Source organism: Diuraphis noxia, unplaced genomic scaffold (assembly GCF_037042655.1).
Source record: "Diuraphis noxia isolate RWA-SAM2 unplaced genomic scaffold, SU_Dnox_SAM2 contig0005, whole genome shotgun sequence".
Classification (NCBI taxonomy): domain Eukaryota; kingdom Metazoa; phylum Arthropoda; class Insecta; order Hemiptera; family Aphididae; genus Diuraphis; species Diuraphis noxia.
Window position 1 is genome coordinate 2873850 of NW_028301715.1, and position 21557 is coordinate 2895406.

General features: G+C 34.2%; 4 protein-coding genes across 4 annotated transcripts; 1 reads left to right on the plus strand and 3 right to left on the minus strand.

Annotated features, from left to right (window-relative positions):
- Positions 1–225: 225 nt before the first annotated feature.
- Positions 226–987, minus strand: LOC149054717 (uncharacterized). The gene is made up of 4 exons (XM_089228583.1): positions 937–987; positions 595–859; positions 349–459; positions 226–275 (listed from the first exon to the last, which is right to left on the minus strand). Exons 1-4 carry the CDS (start codon positions 985–987, stop codon positions 226–228), a joined length of 477 nt encoding a protein of 158 aa, XP_089084709.1.
- A 2616-nt stretch (positions 988–3603) lies between these two features.
- LOC107171353 (uncharacterized) lies at positions 3604–5517 on the minus strand. The gene has a single exon (XM_015521593.2). The coding sequence runs from the start codon at positions 5515–5517 to the stop codon at positions 3604–3606; it is 1914 nt and encodes a 637-aa protein (XP_015377079.2).
- A 6-nt stretch (positions 5518–5523) lies between these two features.
- Positions 5524–8841, minus strand: LOC149054718 (uncharacterized). Its single transcript, XM_089228584.1, has one exon. The coding sequence runs from the start codon at positions 8839–8841 to the stop codon at positions 5524–5526; it is 3318 nt and encodes a 1105-aa protein (XP_089084710.1).
- A 9940-nt stretch (positions 8842–18781) lies between these two features.
- Positions 18782–20786, plus strand: LOC107172659 (proteasome alpha5 subunit). Its single transcript, XM_089228788.1, has 7 exons — positions 18782–18939; positions 19478–19568; positions 19663–19816; positions 19903–20081; positions 20166–20327; positions 20418–20564; positions 20629–20786. Exons 2-7 carry the CDS (start codon positions 19500–19502, stop codon positions 20704–20706), a joined length of 789 nt encoding a protein of 262 aa, XP_089084914.1. The 5' UTR covers positions 18782–18939; positions 19478–19499; the 3' UTR covers positions 20707–20786.
- The last annotated feature ends 771 nt before the right edge of the window (positions 20787–21557 follow it).

Consider the following 21557-nt stretch of genomic DNA (forward strand, 5'->3'; position numbering starts at 1 on the left):
TTAATTTAAAAGTAAATTTTAATTCTAATATATTCAAAATTTACATTTTGAAGAAATTATTATAATATTGTATAGAATTTTAAAGCACATTTATTAATACATTTTGTGTACATATATATTAGTTTAAGAATTTTTGAGGAAATAGTTTTCCCAGATATTGTACTTGAAAATCTAAGTATTTTGTGTGGAAAAAAATGTTTATCCCACCCTAAGACAAATTCCTAATTACGCCACTGCTGCTGGTGTTAAAGCCATTTCATCCAATAACAAACATCCTAACCAAAGTAATCATTTTAATTAAATAACTATTTAAACAATACATTTAATAATTTTAGAATATATATATACCGTGTTTCTCAAAATTAGGGATATATTTAGCTTTTTCTTTTATCATTTTAAAAACACTCTCTTGAAATCCATAAGAAGGCTGTAATTGCTGAATATACCTTTGTAAAGTTTACAAGAATGCATAGGCGTAAATTGGGGGGCTTAGCCCCCCTAAAAAATAGTATAGCCTTGTTATAAATTTCTAATGTTATAAATTATAATCTTAGCGTTAGCCCCCCCCTTCTAGCAAGCCAAATTAACGCCTATGCAAGGATGGTAATGGTAAAATGTTGTCCCGTCTAATCTTTCTATATAAAGCTGGTCCTTTAATCTTCATGAGTATACATTCATATACCCAGTCATTAGAATATCTCATTCCTTTTTGGGATTTAACAGATGAAGCTTTAAAAATTGTTCTAACAGCTTCTTTTTGTTTAGGTGAAAGATCTTTCAAAATTTCTTCAATTTTTTCAATTTCCAAAGTTTTACATTTGTTAATTAAATTATTTATATCAGTTTTCAAAGTTTTCATCTGTATGTACATAATTTAAAATATATATGAAGGGTACAAAAATGCTTTTAAATAATATATTGTGATTAGTTTAATGCCTTATTAAAAAGACGACTTGTTTGTTGGCTTCTTTTATACATAGGATTCATTATTTTGAAGCATACACTATTTCTTTGTTTTTTTTTATCATTATACTGAAGTTGACGACAGCATTTACATTTTATACTTTTTCCTTCCAAAGTTATTTCACAACTTTTAGACCAGATTCCACCATATCCAGGACAAATTTTAATATTATCAACATTTTTCAATAATTTTTCCACGTCGTTTCGACATGTTGTTAATTTTCCAATAGGCAATGCTTTTTCTCTTATGAAAACCTTAATATTGTAAATATTTATTACCTACTATTGTATTCATATAGTTTTATTTGTAATTTATAATATAAGATTAATTTATTAATTTATAGTTAATATATTTATGTATAAAATAGTTGCCTATTAACTATTATTATTATAAAAACCTGTGGTATAGATGATGAAAACCTAACACATTTATCATTTTTTAGGCCAGTGATATAGGTAAATAAAGTTTCTTTTCCATTTGTATGCAAACCCCACATACTTCCTGGAAGTTTAACATTATTTGCATCCAAGTGAACATCATATGTTTCTTCTGTGATACATTTTGGAACATACTCATTCATCAAACCTGGATGCGGTGAACTATCAAATAACTCTGGCATCAAATTTTCACTTTACATTAAGCGTTTCCTGAATTTAACCAAACCAATTATTACTTGCAAATTGCAATACATTTTTTTGTAAACAATACTATTGAAATATGATGTTTGAATATTATTATGCTCTGATAGAACCATATTTTTATATTCTTCGATGATTGTTAAAGCACTTTAAAAATATATGGTTTATTAGAAGCGTAATAATTAATAGAAGAAATCAGATTTAAAAAATATTGTTTAAGAAAAAAATATTATCTATTGCGACACATAGGATGACACTATATCTACATAATATGTAATGAAATATAATTATGAAACCTTTGTTAGAGCAATCCGCAGTGTAGGTGGCTTTCTTTTCATTGTTTTATCGCTCAGGTATTTGGGTAAATTTGGACCTAACCTTAGAATTTTTTTATTCCACACTTCGATTAACTCCTGTTACAAATAGTATGAATATTTAAATAAAATATTGATTTATGTAAATTGTTATTGTTCTTTTTATATAGGTACCTATATTATATTTATATTACAATGTTGAAAATAATTTAATCCGTATAAATGTATAGTTAATAGTAATTGTTTACGCCGCCAGCACTTGCTTGAGCAGTTTGCTGGACGACTCGCGGAGTGTTTGGGGATGAATGACAATATTAATACTAGAAAGAAATAATAAATATGGTATACAGAATATATAATAATCAGACGTGTCTTACACCTAAAGTACAAACAATGTTATACGTTAATACGTTACAACTCCGAAGACGTCTCTTCGGACCGTTTTTATAATAATAATAACTAATAATACCAATAAAATAATATAATTAAGGGCACAACAAATGCGCAATATGCAAGACTAAATAAAAATATATATGACAAAAAATACAATAATAATAATAGTAACGATACCGCTAGTCGCAATGATGGCGGAATCCCACGACGATTGATACGAATGGTGTGCGAAGTTAGTTCGTCCCGTGAGGTAGCCAAATTATGTTGTAGATGGCTCGGCGATGGTGAGCTCGTTGACCTCTTGACGGCGGCTGCGTTATATTGTGCCTCATACACCAGACACACGATAATCCCGCGACTTATTATAGACGCACACGAAATTGTGGGCACGTGTAATTACGTGCGACGGGTGATGTTGGGAATCAAACCCGCATACAAAATAATAAAAATGATCGACGCGCGACGCAACTATAATTTATTATGAATTATAAGGCCGTCGACATCCATACGGCACACACTGCGATAGACTAACGTATACAATATATAGAACTACAGGATTTGTCGGTCGACACACGACGAAAAGGTAGTACACAAAAAAAAGGGGCGCACGACACCCGGTCACGGCAACTATACCGGACGACGGTGGTGAATAGAGAGCGAGCCGCTGGAGAACCGGTGGTCAGCGATGCCGGTCGCCAAAAGCTCCGCGCAAGCGCACTTCGACATCGGTCAGCCAACGGGGTGACACGACAAGTGTCCAGACGGTCACACTGTTAGCCACGAGCGCGGCTCAAGTTCAAACATCCTCCCCCTATGGGAGGCGTCGCCTCACATATATCGTAAAATATGAAGTATTCGAAGGCGGAGGAACCGTGGTGCACATCTAACTGTAGGCTACGTTCTGAGTGACGGCGGATATCGTTAAACAAAAAAAAATTCATAACGTAGGTGAACATATGGTCCATAATAACATATAAAAAGGGAAAAATACATATGATATAAAATATAAAACAAAATGTTAACGTACAAACGTGTATACATATATATATATAATAATAGAAAAGAAAATACAAAATACAAAATATAGTATATTATATAATAATTATAAACTTTGCGTCCGAACACCCCGCGAGTAGTATAGCAATTATAATAATAATAATATGTCAAAACAAGAATAGGTAACTCGGCGCGGTGGTCGGTGAAGTCGAGGAACTCAGAACGAGACCACAAACTATGACCATAAGCAATTGTGCGAGTATAATGGTAAATGTTACAAGGAAATTATTGTTAAGTGCTACTGGCCGTCGGTAGGCAGTACTATCACTTTGACTACTGGACGAGTAAGCATGCCACGGGACGTCAATACGTGCACAACCCTGACCACTCCATCGGCCCCCGGTTCGACACCAGTCACGCGACCAAGTCGCCAATCTAAAGGCGGCGCTAAGGGGTCCCGGAGAACTACCATATCGTCTACTTTGACGTTGGGACGGCTATCAGTCCATTTAACCCGTTCTTGGAGAGTATGAAGGTACTCTGTCGACCACCGGTGCCAGAAATTCTGGTGACAATGATCTAGTAATTTCCACCTATTAACTATAGGGCGATCTGGGGATATGGGTGATCGAGGAGGCACAGCGAGCAGCGGTTGACCGACGAGGAAATGCCCCGGTGTCAAGCATTCGAGATCGAGCGGATCTGATGAAGACGGAGTAAGGGGTCGCGAATTTAAAACTGCTTCAACCCGACACAACACTGTACTGAATTCTTCGTACGTCAAAACGTGTGAGCCTACAACGCGGGTTAGTAATCTTTTGGCTGAGCGTACTGCTGCTTCCCAAAGCCCACCAAAATGAGGGGCCGCGGGGGGATTAAAATGCCATGTGCATGACATAGCTACTGACGTTATGGTTAATTGCGACGCGGGACTGTTAATCAACTGACGTAGTTGTCGCGCGGCGCCCACGAAATTTGTACCACAATCAGAAAATATTTCGCTGGGCATACCGCGTCTGGCCACAAAACGATCAAAGGCTGCCATAAAGGCTTCAGTGGATAGATCTGTCACAAGTTCTAAGTGAACAGCTTTAACGGCAAAACACACAAATATTGCGATATAAACTTTGTACGTACGCGATTTGCGCAACCGTAGTTCGCGCATTGACAACGGACCCGCGTAATCCACGCCCACCCGGGTAAAAGCTCTACATTGTTGTACGCGCGATCCGGGCAAATCAGCCATCAATGGTTGTGGGTTACGACCGTCAAAACGAACACACACCGTACATTGTGTCAAGATAGTGTGGATAACCGAGCGGAGAGACACAATCCAGAAGTGTCGACGGATCATCGCGGACATAACGCGCGGGCCAGAATGGCACGTTATTTTATGCCAACGCCGGCAAATTAACGTCGATAAAAAAGACGACTTTGACAGCAATATTGGGTGTTTCGTTTCGAACGGTAGGTCGGAATGCCTTAGTCGACCACCTACGCGAATGACTCCGTGGTCATCGATAAACGGGCATAGCCGAGCGAGAGGCTTCGAAGATGCACAGACGTTCTTACGCAACTCGTCGCGGAGTTCGGCGAAAAAAGACTGCTGTGAATGGAGAACAATAACGCGTAACGCATCGTCGAGCTCGATACGCGTGAGGACCGGTGTCACCTCGGTAGGTCGGCGACGGCCTTTTGGCAGCATACGGCGCATCCTGGCAACTACGCGAATCATATGATCGTACGAAGAAAAACGCGCGAACCACTCCGAAGGGTGGTCTTTAGATTGTACTAAGAGGTTGATGGGCCGGACTTCGGGCAATTCGGAACACGGTAGACGATCCTTATCCCTCCCCCATTCTTTCGGATGGTCCCTAATAAATTCTGGGCCGAGCCAATACAACATAAATTTTGGTAATTCTGACGGCATCATTCCACGTGACGCACAGTCGGCGGGGTTTTCGAGCGTTGACACATATCGCCAATGACAATCTGGTAAAACGGACTGAATCTGATGTACGCGGTTCGATACGTATTGTTTAAACGTTTCGTGTGGGACAGTCAGCCACGACAGGACCACTAACGAGTCCGTCCACGCGAAGGTGTCTACAATGGTAACGCGATCACCGAGAGCAACTTTTACGCGATTCAACCATCGAATAAGCAACAAGGCAGCGTTTAGCTCTAATCGTGGCACCGTCAACGTTTTCATTGGAGCTTATTTGGTCTTTGTACCGATAAGAAAGACTGACGAATCTCGTGGTGCATCGAGTACGCGCAAATAAGCCACAGCCGCGTACCCTCGTAATGACGCGGCACAGAAACCGTATAACAAACATGTCGTACCCGGAGTGGTGTTGCAAAACCGCGGAACGCGAACGGCCGAAAGCTGTGGCAACTCGATCACGAATTGTGCCCAATCGGTGCGGATGTCGCATGGCAACGGCCCGTCCCACTCACACGCCGCCTGCCATGTACGTTGCATAATATGTTTAGCTAAAAAAATCGCCGGGGCAAACAAACCCAACGGATCGAAAAATTGGGCCGTCAGTGACAAAATTCCACGTTTCGTGAATTTTGGTGACACCTCTAAACTGAGTTCACAACAAAAATAATCATCATTCGGATACCAGTGTATACCGAGAACCTTCGTGCCTACGCTATCATCGTCGGCGAATGACGTAGATTTTACCACGCAATGCTCGGCCGGTACGGCCTGCAAGATAGCCGGGGTATTACTTGACCATTTTCGTAATTCGAGACCGGACCGCGCCAGTACTGAATTTAATTCCGATTGGACAGCGACCGCATCGGTGATGGTATCAGCCCCGTAACAAATATCGTCAACGTATGTTTGGTGACATAACGCGTCGCGAACTCGTAAAAACGACTCACAATCACTGTCGGCTATGGCGCGCAGCACGCGGAGTGCAAGAAAGGGGGCGCAATTTACTCCATACGTCACGGTATTAAGTTCATAATCAATCAGTTGATCGAGCGGGGAGTCGCGCCACAATATGTGTTGATAAGTACGGAACTCAGGTAAAATCAAAATTTGACGGTACATCTTGCAGATGTCCGCCGTGAATGCGTGGCGAAATAAACGGAAACGGATCAAAATATCAACTATATCGCGTTGTAATTTGGGCCCGGGAAGCAACGCGCGATTCAACGACATACCCGTGGGACCTTTCGCGGATGCGTCAAAAACTACTCTAATTTTCGTATCTACACCGTCATGCTTACATATAGCATGGTGGGGAATATAATATTGCCCGGGGGTTGTTGCAACCGACATATGACCTAACGCGAGATATTCGGCCATGAAATCTTTATACATTGACTTAAGCTTAGGATCCGTGGTCAATTTGAGTTCTAACGATTCGAACCGTTTTATTGCTGTTTCACGGGATCGATCAAATGTACGGTCGGAAACGGTTGCGCGGAACGGTAGTGGCACGGCAAAACGACCGGACGGCAGACGCACGTGTCCGTCTCGGAAAATTTGTTCGCATCGCCCATCATCAGTAAAGGTCTCCGGAGCAACCTCTGGCTCTTCGACTTCCCAGAAGCGATGCATGAGTCCCTCTAGGGAAATAGTAAGGGACACCGGGAATGAATGAAATGACGTCAGTTCCCCCTCAGAAATTGGTCCCATCAAAATCCAGCCAAAAATCGAACTAAACGCGACCGGCAGATTTTTGTCAACCGTGATTTTGCGCCCGTCCATTACTGCCGCATACACGTCACCCCCCAACAATAAATCGACCGGAGCTGTAATGTGGAACGACGGATCGGCCAACGCTAAATTCGAAAATCGGTCTTTTATACCTGCAGGTAATATATTCCTAGGGAGATCATTAGTGATTGAATGCAGCACCCACGCCTGAACTGATAACACTGGATCGTTCGAATATCGCGGCTGTATTACGCAATCGACACGGCCCTGAACATCCATAATTGTAACGCCAGACAAACCTGTCACGGGTGTGGTCCATCGATCACGCCGAAGTCCCAGCCGATCGGCGCACGCGGTAGTTATTACACTAATTTGTGACGCGCAATCAATTAGTGCGCGTACGGTTTGCCACGAGCCCGCCCTGTCACGTACATGTAATAGTGCCGTTCCTAACAATACCGACGTGGCTTTAGACACTTGTGGCGGTGGTGCAGACGCGCATAACACTACATCCGACTGTTGTGCGTCCCCGCTAACATGAGTAGCAGTCCCCGGCGGGTGAAGGAGGGAGTGATGCCTACGAGAACAGTCGTGACATCGCGACTTGGCAGTACACTTAGGAGCCCAATGATCGGCGCTAAAGCAGTTAAAACATAATTTATGCTCCCGGGTCCAGCGAGAGCGCTCGTCAACAGCCCACGTTTTAAATCTAGCGCATACCCCTAAACCATGCGCGCCAGAACAACACGGACAACTATTATTTGTCGAGTTAGACGGTTTAGTCGTAACTAACGTAGTGGGATGGGACGAAAACCGCGACTTCCCTAATCGGTTTGTTTCCCTTTTGAGGTGGCTATGTTGTGGCGTCGATTTTGTATGCGCAATGAGGGCGCCGTGATCACGATGTTCGCCTACAACCTCCAATACGGCGACGCGGTTTCGCAAAAATTTCATGAGCTCGTCGATTGTTGGATAATCGGATATCGTACTTGTTTCGAACAATTTGCGCGTCGATACCGGCAAACAACGAAAAGCAACCGAAAATAAAATAAAAGACCGTAAATCTGGAATTTTTAACGCGTTGAGGAGAGACATACTTTCACTAAATGAACACATGAAACTATTAAGTTCGGAAAGAGACTCCTGTTTAACGGGCGTAGCGCCTAACAATTTGTCGACCAAAGACATAGCCACTAACCGTGGACGATAAAATCGATCTGAAAGCGTCGACCGCACCAATGCGTAATTTTCCGCCGACAATGGTATATCTCTCACAGCATCTGCCACACGGCCCTTTAGACATCCTTTTAAATAATATAATTTGTCGATATCACATATATTGGGGCGACTATTGACCAAAGATTCAAACGCATCACAGAAAGTAGGCCAATAACGATAATCACCGTCAAATTCGGGCAACGGAATATCAGGAAGTCGAGACAATTGTTTTGTCGGACCCGGTTGGTTATTCGGGGTGACAGACGGTCCTACTTGACATTTAAGGTACGATAAATCAATTGTATCCACGCCTTTCGGGGTCAACCTTTCTACGACAGAACGCGACGCATTAATTAGAGCTCGAACTTCTGCCGGCAAGTCCACCGAATAATCATCCGATTCACCGAGATTAATTAAATGTTCTAAAAAAGACTCGTCTTCCAATTTAAATTGAGCCCACTGACTTTCCAAATCAGTGGCTGCTATTAAAAATTCAGAAATTATATCAGGCTCCTTTAACGCACATAATGATAATGCGTGTGTTGCTCGAATAGCTGATATTGCGGCCTTGCGCTTTGCATCGGCGAACAATTTCGATCGCGTCAACCGATCTACCCGCTGCTGCTCCTCGTTTACCATGATAAATGAAATAAAGTATAAAAGATAAAACACTACCTATGTAATACTATAATAATATAATAATATTATACGCTATAATATACACGATGATAAACACTATAATAATATATAACGCGCGTCTATAAGGGCAATACCGATAATGCTTGATATCGAGGCAATTGCACTAGCGGCCTACGATAACGCTCGGAACCGTGCGCTGATCTCACTAATTAAGTGTCTAATACAATTTGTCCTATAATAACATTACCAATACCCACGCACAACGCTCACCGGGTCCCCACTGACACGGAAAAAACCACGCTCTGCTACCAAATGTTTACGCCGCCAGCACTTGCTTGAGCAGTTTGCTGGACGACTCGCGGAGTGTTTGGGGATGAATGACAATATTAATACTAGAAAGAAATAATAAATATGGTATACAGAATATATAATAATCAGACGTGTCTTACACCTAAAGTACAAACAATGTTATACGTTAATACGTTACAACTCCGAAGACGTCTCTTCGGACCGTTTTTATAATAATAATAACTAATAATACCAATAAAATAATATAATTAAGGGCACAACAAATGCGCAATATGCAAGACTAAATAAAAATATATATGACAAAAAATACAATAATAATAATAGTAACGATACCGCTAGTCGCAATGATGGCGGAATCCCACGACGATTGATACGAATGGTGTGCGAAGTTAGTTCGTCCCGTGAGGTAGCCAAATTATGTTGTAGATGGCTCGGCGATGGTGAGCTCGTTGACCTCTTGACGGCGGCTGCGTTATATTGTGCCTCATACACCAGACACACGATAATCCCGCGACTTATTATAGACGCACACGAAATTGTGGGCACGTGTAATTACGTGCGACGGGTGATGTTGGGAATCAAACCCGCATACAAAATAATAAAAATGATCGACGCGCGACGCAACTATAATTTATTATGAATTATAAGGCCGTCGACATCCATACGGCACACACTGCGATAGACTAACGTATACAATATATGGAACTACAGGATTTGTCGGTCGACACACGACGAAAAGGTAGTACACAAAAAAAAGGGGCGCATGACACCCGGTCATGGCAACTATACCGGACGACGGTGGTGAATAGAGAGCGAGCCGCTGGAGAACCGGTGGTCAGCGATGCCGGTCGCCAAAAGCTCCGCGCAAGCGCACTTCGACATCGGTCAGCCAACGGGGTGACACGACAAGTGTCCAGACGGTCACACTGTTAGCCACGAGCGCGGCTCAAGTTCAAACAGTAATAGATTATAAATTTAACTTTCTTTAAAACAATTAAAAAATATTACCGCTTAGGCTTAAATAATGAAATTGGTTTTGTCTTCTAAGTTACATTTTTTGAGAAGCATAACCAGTTCTGCAACCAGGCACAAAACATTTGTTTGGCATTTTTTAAAAAAATAATAAAAACTAGATGTTTTGAAAGGTATATTTTCAACGTTGTGAAGTGAATACAGTGCAAAGTGAATAATGTTTAGGGTAAAATTATTATTTTGACAACCAAATAGGCATATGATTTCAAGTGACATATCTACAGTTTAAGCATATTTGTACAATGTACATGCTTGTTCAATGTTCATGTTTGTACATGTTCGACTTTTATTTTTGAATATATATATAATATATATATGTATATTTAGATATTCTACAGATTAATCTTAAGCAGTACTTCTCAAATTTTTGAATATGGAAAGTTTTATGTAGGTATGATAATTTAGTGAATTAACTCATACATTTTTCATTTTTTTTTTTTTTTGGAATAGGAAATTTAAAAGAGTAATGACAGTATATTTAATAATATTAATAATTGTATTTGAAAAAAATAAAGTATTTAAATACAAACATACAAATAATTTAGAACATACAAGTCATAGTCATTTACAATATAAAATCAGAAATCTTGAATTTTATTCCTTAAATCATAATATATTTTCAATTTTCTATGGCTTTGGCGTACAAAAGTGTTCATTCATCGGCCTTCATAGGACATTCAGCGCTCCCGGTGGTGATATCTGTGGTAAAATTTTCAATCAAAATTTCGTACAAGTGACGACACCTTATCAATACATCTTGAGTGCACCTTCTGGTTTTATATAATCTGTGTTGGAACCACGATTTAAGATAAACAGGTTACTCAACGAAACTAATTTTTTGGTGCGCTTAAAATTAACGATATTGTCATAGCAAGAATAACAGTTAGCGCTTTTGCATTTTAGTGATTTATCCTGGTACTACAAAGAACATCATTATCAATAATATCAAATTATCAACAATTAATGTCAAATATCAATATTCAAAAATCAAAATTCAAACACCTATTCAATTAAGTTATTAACGATTTAAGATATATCTTAATTCTTAAATTTTGTATTTATAATATCAATAATTTTTATGAAATACATGCCTTTGCTTAAAATCAACTGTTTTTCTAAATACCTTTGGCTACAGTTATTAAATTTATTTAAAGTAAAGAATGTTACAGCAACTGGAAAATTATTATCAACCATTGATATATCAAAAAACCATCCTTTTGGTAGAGCAATGGAGCCAATTTGACTCAGCACTGAATTAAATAATGATTCATCTTGTACTACAACTTCATTTACACTTTCAATGTCTTCTGTAACCTAATAATCAACAAATTTCCAAGTTTATGTAATTTGTTTGTACCTATAGACAGCCCTACAAAGCTGTAGTTATAGAAAACCGAAAAACAAACCATCGAAATACAAGTTCGTTTAGCATCAGGATACTCATATTCTTCAGGAATACTTTTTTTTTTTGTTAATTTGCTATAATTATGGTCATGAGTAACTACACTGTTTAACGTTGTATCTACTACCTAGTAAAAGTTTAAAAGAGATATACAACTGTTAGCTTACATTTAAGAGAACTTATAAGTATTCACTAAAATAACTAACTTTCTCATGATCAGTAATTATATTAATTGGTACAGCTCCAGTTTTCAGCCTTGGTCTTTTTAAACAAATCTAGTCACAAATATATAAAAAAAATATACTTAACCCTTAATAAAACAATTTATTTAAGCTCTTTAAAAACTTACAGAGTATTTATTGTTGCCACTGCCAGACACCCAAGTATTAATTATGTCGCTATTTTTAAAATGCTTAGCACACACTCTAGAGACACTGGTCAGTTGTGTACCTAAAGATTTTTCCCATACAGCAATATCTTTAATAGGGACGCCAAATTTTGTTTTGGAACTTTCGTGACACCCATTTACACAGCATTTATTTGACACCATAATAATGTTTTTAAATAGATACTCAAATAAAAAACTAGATTTAGAAAACAAGAGAATTATGAAATATCTTTTATTATCTAAATAATAAACATAAATGTTGGTATAGGATATAGGAATCAGGAAGTGTATAATAAAAAATATAAACATTAATATCTGATAATTATAAATTCTATATTTATATAATAAATATTATACATACAAATTACAAATTCTAAAGCCCGCCTAAAATATTTGTTTGAATAGGTTTACTATCAGGTTGTTGGTTGATTTAATCCACGCTTGGAGCGTTAGTAGCTTTTCTCGCATAGTTGATCAGCTGTTTAAATCCAACATTTAAGCGCACCATTTACGGTGTGTATGTGCCACGATTAAAGATATACAGGTTGCACATCGCCCTATAGGTGCCTATAGTAAACCACTTCCAGACTGATTTACAAAGTGACTATAAAAATCAGCTGTTAATAATTAACCAGTGGCGCCCATGTGACGAAATTTAGAACTAATTTTAAACTATATTACATATTATTATGATAAGAAGGTAATATAGATAATATAATATATTTTATATTTTACCGCCTTTTTATAAATTTTAATTTTGATTTTATGATATAGTATATCTTTAACCGCATGTTCATGAGTATTTCGGTATTCATAATATTTATCATTAATCGTGAATCGGTATTCTAGTAGCTTGCACTAGTGTCAAGTGTTATTGTTTAAAATGACTTGCTGTGTTCCTTCATGTAAAACAAAAAATAAAAGTACCTTCTTAGTTCCTAAAGATGAAACTTTGTTGTATCTGTGGGAACAATCGATTGGCTTACAATTAAATCCAAGTTCAAGAATTTGCGAATTACATTTTGAGACTGATGATATTATAAAAACATGGGAATCTGGTCAAGGTATAAATAAATATATTGTAAGTTATTTTATTTTATTAATAAATGCTCAATATTATAATTATTAACAACCTTTCTTTCTCGACAGATATGTCGCAAAAGATCAAAACTTCGTCCAGGAGCAATTCCAAAAAATATTAATTTCACTGAAAGTGTCGATAGTACAAGTTTGGACTTACAAAATTGTAACATCGATGAACTAAGTGGTCCATCACCAAAAAAAATGAAGGTATTACTATTTTCATTTAGACTCATTGACTATTATTTTTTTTATAATAGATAAATACTTTTTTTAGATATCTGAAGATGCTTATAGTGTAGCACAAGATTATTGCTATACTGCAAAATCTCCTACTAATACTGCCCCAACAGAAATTAATAAGGTTAAATTCCAAAATACTTTACATACATTTAGTATTCTGCTCAATTAATATAACTTATTAGTTATTATGTACTTGCTTTTGGGTTTAGATATCTTCAAAAAGTTCAAACAATTTAGAATTTTTTAAATTAGCTCGACAGAATATTAATTTCATCAACATTCCATACAAATGGTTTTTCAATAACAGTCATAAACTGGGAATTGGTGAAATAATTGGATTTTTTAAGCTTGGTGAATTTAAAGAAGATTTATTTAGATCATTGGAGAAACAACTGGTACTAATTGAAGGTAAATTTGTGGACTTACAATTTTTAAACTAATACTCATTATTTTGAAACTGGTAATTATAGATTTAAACATATTTATACAAGTAAATGGTAAAGAAGTTGCAAAAACTAAACTAGGGCTTTCACAAAATTATATACCTGAATGTATGGATGATATAGAAAATGTATTGAAATTATTAGACAGTGCTATACTATGTCAGGGTGTGGGATCAATAAAAAAATATGGTGACATACGTCATACAATCAACATTAGGTCCTAAATGTGAGAAACTGTTTGATCAGTGGCACCACTCAAGCTGTACACAAATACTAACTAATGGACAATTCTCTAGATCTAGGTAACTATTTTAATCTTATATTAATTCCAAATTTAATTTATGTTTAAACTATATTTAATATAAATTTATAAATTTTATAATTTTAATGTTTCAGTAATATATGTTTGTGGTGCAGACGTTTGTTGTATATTATTAAGAACAAAGAATCTCGAAAATCTAAAAGACCATATTTTTCTCCAAATAAAAAGAAAACAATCAAGCAGCTAAAAAAAGTTAAATATGTTATTAAACAGAAATATTCAAGAGCGTCTCTAAAAATTGCTCGTTTACAACGAGATTTGATTGAAATTCAAAACAAGATGAAAGACATTTCAGATTCCAGTCTTAATAATATGCTAAATGCTTCCAATATACCTGAGTGCCAGACAAAACTAATCCAAGAAATATTTAATGCTGCAAAAATGAAAAATCCTAAGAATCGGAAATACAGTGAAAACTGGATGCTACTATGTCTGTTATTTCAAATTAGGTAGGATTATACTTTTATTCCTATTTTGCAGAAACTATATTTTTTAATTTCATAATATTAATTATAGATCACCTAGTGGTTATAAATTCTTAAGAGAACAGAATATATTACCCTTGCCATGTGTCAACTCAATAAGGAAACATTTACTAGCTGTGAAAATAGGATGTGGTTTTGATCCAAATTTGTTCAAATTATTACAAAAAAAATTTTCAGCTAAAACTGAGAATCAAAAAATAGGAATTCTGCTGTTGGATGAAATGTTTTTAAGGGAAAGTCTTAGTGTTAATAGTCGAACCCTTACCTATTCTGGACTTGAGGATTACGGAGATGAAATAAAATCAAATAAAAACTCAAATCTAAAAGCCAATCACGGATTGGTTTTTATGTGGCAGAGCTTAGCCGATAATGTAGTACAACCAATAGCAGTTTTTGCATCTCACGGGCCCGTAAAAGGTATTTATTTTCAATACATATTGAATACAATATTATAAAAATTAATACACAAAATATTTTTGCAGGAGTTGATATTGCAAAACTGTTAATAAAAGCAATTATGTTAATTGAAAACGCAGGTGGGCATGTAGTTGGTGTAACAAGCGATGGTGCATCAACAAACCGCACCATGTGGAACACTTTAGGGGTACATTTTTAACAAAAATACAATTATTTAACTAAAAATTTAAAATTATATATATAATGCATATGTAACTGATATTGTTGTAGGTGTCAGCTAAAAAAGATAATTTTCAAAATTATTTTCAAAACCCGTTTAACAATTCTAAAAAGATATACGTGTTTTCGGATGCTCCACATCTTTTAAAAACTGTTAGAAATCGATTATTTAGTAACAAAATGTTGAAGGTGAAATTATTTTAAATAAATTTTGAAATAAAATACTTTGTAAATATTTGTAATCATACATACAAATATTTATTTTAGATAAACCCATCATTACCTTCAATTAAATGGGAACATTATTCTAGTATTTTCAAAATAGAATGTAACAGTCTTACAAAAGTATGTCCTAAATTAACAAAACACCACTTTGAGTTAAACAATCTCTCAAAGATGAAAGTCAAATATGCAGCAGAAGTATAATTAATATAAATAAAACAAACAAATAGTTAAAATGTTACTTAAATTTTAAATATTTTTAGATATTTAGTAGGTCAATGGCTATAGGAATGGAATTTTATAAACAGAAAAATTTCCAATGTTTCAATGATTCTGATGAAACAATAAAATTTACTTATATGATGAACAATATATTTGATGCGTTAAACAGAAGATATCCTAAGGAAGGAATAAAAAAAAATAGCAAAGACTTAGAGGTTTTTTTTTGTATTTGTGTTGTGTCTGTGTTGCATGCTTGTGTAAGTAGAAATGAAAGAATAATTTATATTATGAACAATGTATTTTTTATTCAGATGGTGTTTGCATAAACAAAAATTAAAAGATAACTGTTTATTTACTCCTTACTGAGTATGTTAAGTGTTGTTTTGTTTTTGTGTTGGATGATGGATCTAAAAAATTTTAACAATTTAATTATGATTTAACAAAAATATTACCATGTGTATTATATTTTATTCATATTAATATTTTTAACTTTTATAAATGTATTATGATCTATTCTAGGTATTAAATCAAGCAATAATATGGTTAAATGATTGGGAAAATAATTTAGAAAATAAATTGATTGACGCAAAAGATTTTTTGACACAGACAACATGTGATGGTTTAAAGATAACGTTAAAGTCCACTTTAGATTTAGTCAACTATCTTTTAGATGAATGTAATTTTGCTTATGTCTTAACGGCTAAACTAAATCAAGACAGTTTGGAGGTAAATAATAATATAAGATATATTTAATATTAAACTAACTATAAACTAATTATGTATATAAATTGCTATTGATATTTTCTAAAAATGAATTGTTTTTTTTTGGTAGAAGTTTTTTGGAATTCTCAGACAAGTATCGGGACCTAATGACCACCCTACTGCACCTACTTTTCTACAGCTGTATCGTATGCTCTCTGTATACTCAGCAATCAAACCTCCTAAGTCTGGAAATTGCAGTATACTTGAAGGTTTCAAACATTTATTTTATTTTTATATAAATATGAAATATTTTAATATTATTATGATGTTTTCTATCTTTCAGATACGTCACCAATAATATCAATGCAATATTTAAAAGATATTATTAGTGATCCAGAAAATATTTCTCAGAGAGAACTAAAAGTTGAAGAATTAAAAAAAAAAATTGATGTAATTATTGAAGATGGATGTTGGGACTTGGACGACGTTTTGTTAGATCATGATTATGCAGATGCAACAGTATTTGATTGTGTAGTCTATTTTTTGGCAGGGTAATAACTTAAAAACCTCTAAATATCTTTTATAAAGTAGTATATATTAATATTTATATAAATACATTTAATAGATACATAGCAAAGCGTTTAGTTAACAAAACTAAATGCTTAATTTGCATTGAAGGCTTAAAGAACTTAAATACGTCATCAGTAGGTCAAGAGGCTGCTTTAGTTCAAGCAAAAAGTAAAGGATACCTTACACATCCAGATCACAATTTGTTTATAATTCTAAGATATCTGGAAACTTGTTTTGAAAAACATGCTAACTCAAATGATGTGTTTGAACTTACTTATAATGAGTTCTTTAATAATAAGTTTGAGCTTAAATTTTCTTGTTCAATGCATAAAGTTGAGATGTTAACTAATACATTTTTTCTTATTACATTACAATGAGAATGAGACAGTACACTTATCTAGAAAATCAAAAAAACCTAAAAAAAAATAAAACTAAAAAAAAGGTTGTCTAAATTAGTTAAATGTTAAAATTCTTGTTTATACCTATTTTTTTTTTTTTTAATAGTATTTATGTTTATACAGTTATTCATCCTTATTCCCAGAGCCCAACTTAGGGGGGGGGCTAGGGGGGCTGCAGCCCCGGGCCCCGATATTATTTGGGGCCCCGAGCCTCTGTTGATATTTAATTATTAAAGTGGCATTTTGAAATAATTGTATGGTATTATTGGTTACGTAGTTTCGTTAGTCACGTAGGTATCGTAATGGAATTTATAATAAATTATTTTCTAATTGATAACATAAGCTAATAAGTTTTAAGATAAAGTTGGTCAAAAGCACTTTATTACATTTCTTTATTTATATTCATATTTTTAATTTCATCGTTTCATTTTTATTAATATTTATTAAGTAATTAAGGTACGTTTTCCTTACAGCGTCTAGACCTTGCGGTTAGTCGACACTAGACGCGGCATTCAAACGCTGCGTCAAAACGGTTTTACAAACAGCGTCTAAACGTCGCGACCGTTCCAAATTTTTTACAAATATTCAATCGAAAATAACCAAAACCAAATGTATTGTCAACTTTTTTTCTAAATTGTTAAAAAACTTTTACAAATCAAAATCAGGAATTAAGAAGCGTCACCAATCAGTCGATCTTTATTGGACTGTTGGTCGATCGCGATAAAAGTGTAGTATACACGATACATTATATTGTATGAACTTTATGTTCTAGTATAAAAAAATGCAAATAAATAAAAATATGTCGATCTTCAGTTTTAAAATTAGGAATATATTATTATTATGGTATAATTGATTTATAATCTTAAATAAATTGAATATAACAAATCTATATAGCATAAAGACTACATTTATAATTTAAGTTGATTATTTAAAATTTAGATAATAATTAATTTTGGGGCCCCATTAAAAAATTTGACCCGGGCCCCAAAATTCCTAAATTGGGCTCTGCTTATTCCTTATATTACTTAATATGTTTTGAATCCAATAGTATTATGTACTTTTCACATATTGTTTGTTAATTGGCATATATATAATGAATACTTATAACTTATAAGCGTTAAAATATGTTTAACATTTATTAGGAAGGGCAGACTATACTATTTACTGTTTATTTTTATTAATAATATGAAATATGAATTTAATATTTATGAATTTATTATCGTCATTGATAAAATTATTAAAATTGCTTTGATAAAACATTTATTATATGGAATATTTCCGCTTGGAGCGCCACACATTAATTATTGCAATAGTCATTTCGTATTTCACCTTATCAGTTGTCGATGTGCAACCTGTATATCTTAAATCGTGACCATAGACCTTATCAGCATTTTATGATAAATGTATTCTCTTTGATATTTTAGGTTAGGTTATCACCGCAAACAACGACGTAACTACGACAGTCAGTGATTGAATGATAATAAAATTAAACCTAAAGCCGCTTTTGCAAGTCATACGATACACGAATTACGGTCTACGGATATACGATTGAATTTTTCATAATATTCTTAGCATTGAACAAAGTTTAAAATTCTTTTAACTCTAAAAAAATCTTAGTTTTAACTACTAGTTAAAATTATTCAGGTAAGCAATATGTTTTAATTATTTAATTTGTGTATGCCCTAAAAAAGAATTAGTCACACAATAACAAAGATTTAGCTTTAGCTATCTACCTATGCATCGAACGATGTCAATTATTTCAATTTCTATAATTAATGTTATAGTAAATTCTAATCAAATGATTTGTTTGCTAAATTGGCACTGTGAATGGAATAATAAGTAAATACTAGGTGCCAAAGCTTAAATATTAAAACACTGGGTAAAAAATATAAAATATTTTATTTAAATTGTATCTATTAAATGCTTTTTATACCTGCACTTAATGTTTTTATTTTCAAACAGTTAATATGAAAAAAGTAAAATAAATAATGAAATATGTAAAGCGAATGGTAAACATTCATAACATTTGTCCCTAGTAAATAATATGTCGTGATATATTATCTACCTGATACAAAAACTTAATTTTATGTTACTATTCTTCAATATTATGTATATGAAATATATATTTAATTAAAATTAGTATAAGATCACTATAAATTATATTTGTTTATTTAAAATCTAGGCATATTTTCAAGCTTTAAATTATGTTCTTAACACGTTCAGAATACGATAGAGGAGTAAACACATTCTCTCCTGAAGGCAGACTATTTCAGGTATAAATTTAATTCTAATTTAAACAATTTGGAATATAGTATAATAACTATAACCTTGTTACTCTAAATAATCAATATTGGTCTCATTTTTTAGGTGGAATATGCGATTGAGGCAATAAAATTGGGTTCCACGGCCATTGGCATTTGTACACCTGAAGGAGTAGTATTAGGTGTAGAGAAACGAATTACTTCACCGCTAATGATCACTAGCAAGATTGAAAAGATCTTTGAAGTTGATAAGCACATCGGTATGTAGAAAACTTGAAAACTATACCTCAAGGAATTACTAGTAGATTATTATACTATTATACAAAATATACTGGATAACTTTCAGGTTGCGCAGTTAGTGGATTGATTGCAGACTCCCGTACAATGGTTGAAAGAGCTAGAGCTGAGTCACAAAACCATTGGTTTACATACAACGAACAAATGAGTGTTGAATCTGTTGCACAAGCTGTATCTAATCTAGCTATACAATTCAGTGGAGATTATGATAGCAAAGAACCAGCAATGGTAAAAAATAAATCATCAAAGCATTATTTAAATGAGTATTTGTTATCAGCTATATTAATATAAATTACTCTTTTTTACTTTCAGAGTCGTCCATTTGGTGTCGCAATTATGTTTGCAGGTATTGATAATAATGGTCCACAATTATTTCATTTGGATCCATCAGGTACATATGTCCAGTACAATGCTAAAGCTATTGGATCAGGTAGTGAAGGTGCCCAACAGACATTACAAGAAAAATATCACAAAGTACATACTATTATACATTTTAAAAGAAAAAGACTATATTTACCTAATTAAATTACTATTATTAATTTATTTATCATTTCTATTTTGTAGTCTATGGGATTAAATGAAGCTATTAATGTTATTCTGAACATATTGAAACAAGTTATGGAAGATAAGCTCAGTCCTACTAATATTGAAATAGTAACTGTGACACCTGATAAATTTTACCACATGTTGGATAAAGATGAACTTCAAGAGGTTAGTAATTTATCACTATAAACAAAATATATTTTCCATTTTATTAATTATTTTGATATTTTAGGTGTTTGATAAGCTTGTACCTTTCCCAGAGGAAACCAAGGCTAGTTCATCAGCTGCTGTTTCTGGAACAGTTGCCTAAAACAAATTTTTGTCATAATTTAATCATATATCATTGGTTTATGTAACTTTGGTGAAAAATTATAAATTTACTAATTTTCATATGATTTGTTTTAAAAATTCTTGCTTTTATTTTTCAGCTTAAGAGGACGCCAAACCCGCATGTGTTGTCTCCGTCGTACAAGTGCGTAGCATAGCAAATTTTACGCTCAGCAGATCACGTTTATCTCCGTTATTTTAAAATTTAGAGTGAATTGACCTATTATAAAAACTAAAGGCAAGATTATTACCGAGTGCATCTCATAGGCTTTTTATTATATTTTCATTTTAAGCCGAGTTATGAGTATTTTTGGATATAAAAATTATTTACAATTTTAAAATACTCATAACTCGCTTTAAAATTAAAATATAATAAAAAGCCTATGAGATGCACTCGGTAATAATCTTGCCTTTAGTTTTTATAATAGGTCAATTCACTCTAAATTTTAAAATAACGGAGATAAACGTGATCTGCTGAGCGTAAAATTTGCTATGCTACGCACTTGTACGACGAAGACAACACATGCGGGTGTGGCGTCCTCTTAAGAATGTTGGAATTTATGATAATTCTTAAATATAGTATTAATCAATTAATTTCTTTTAAACAAGTCAATGTCATTTAAAAAAGATTGTTCAACAGAGATAAATATTTATTTATAACAACAAAATTAAACTTTCTCGATTTTTCTTTCTATTCTTAAATTATTTATCTTATTAAAAACTAAAATCAAACTGATGAAGATATCTTTTTATATAACAAAATAAATGTTCCGTTTTGGTTTTTAATCATATTTACTTGCATAAATTGTAAATTATGTATTGCAACTTTTAATT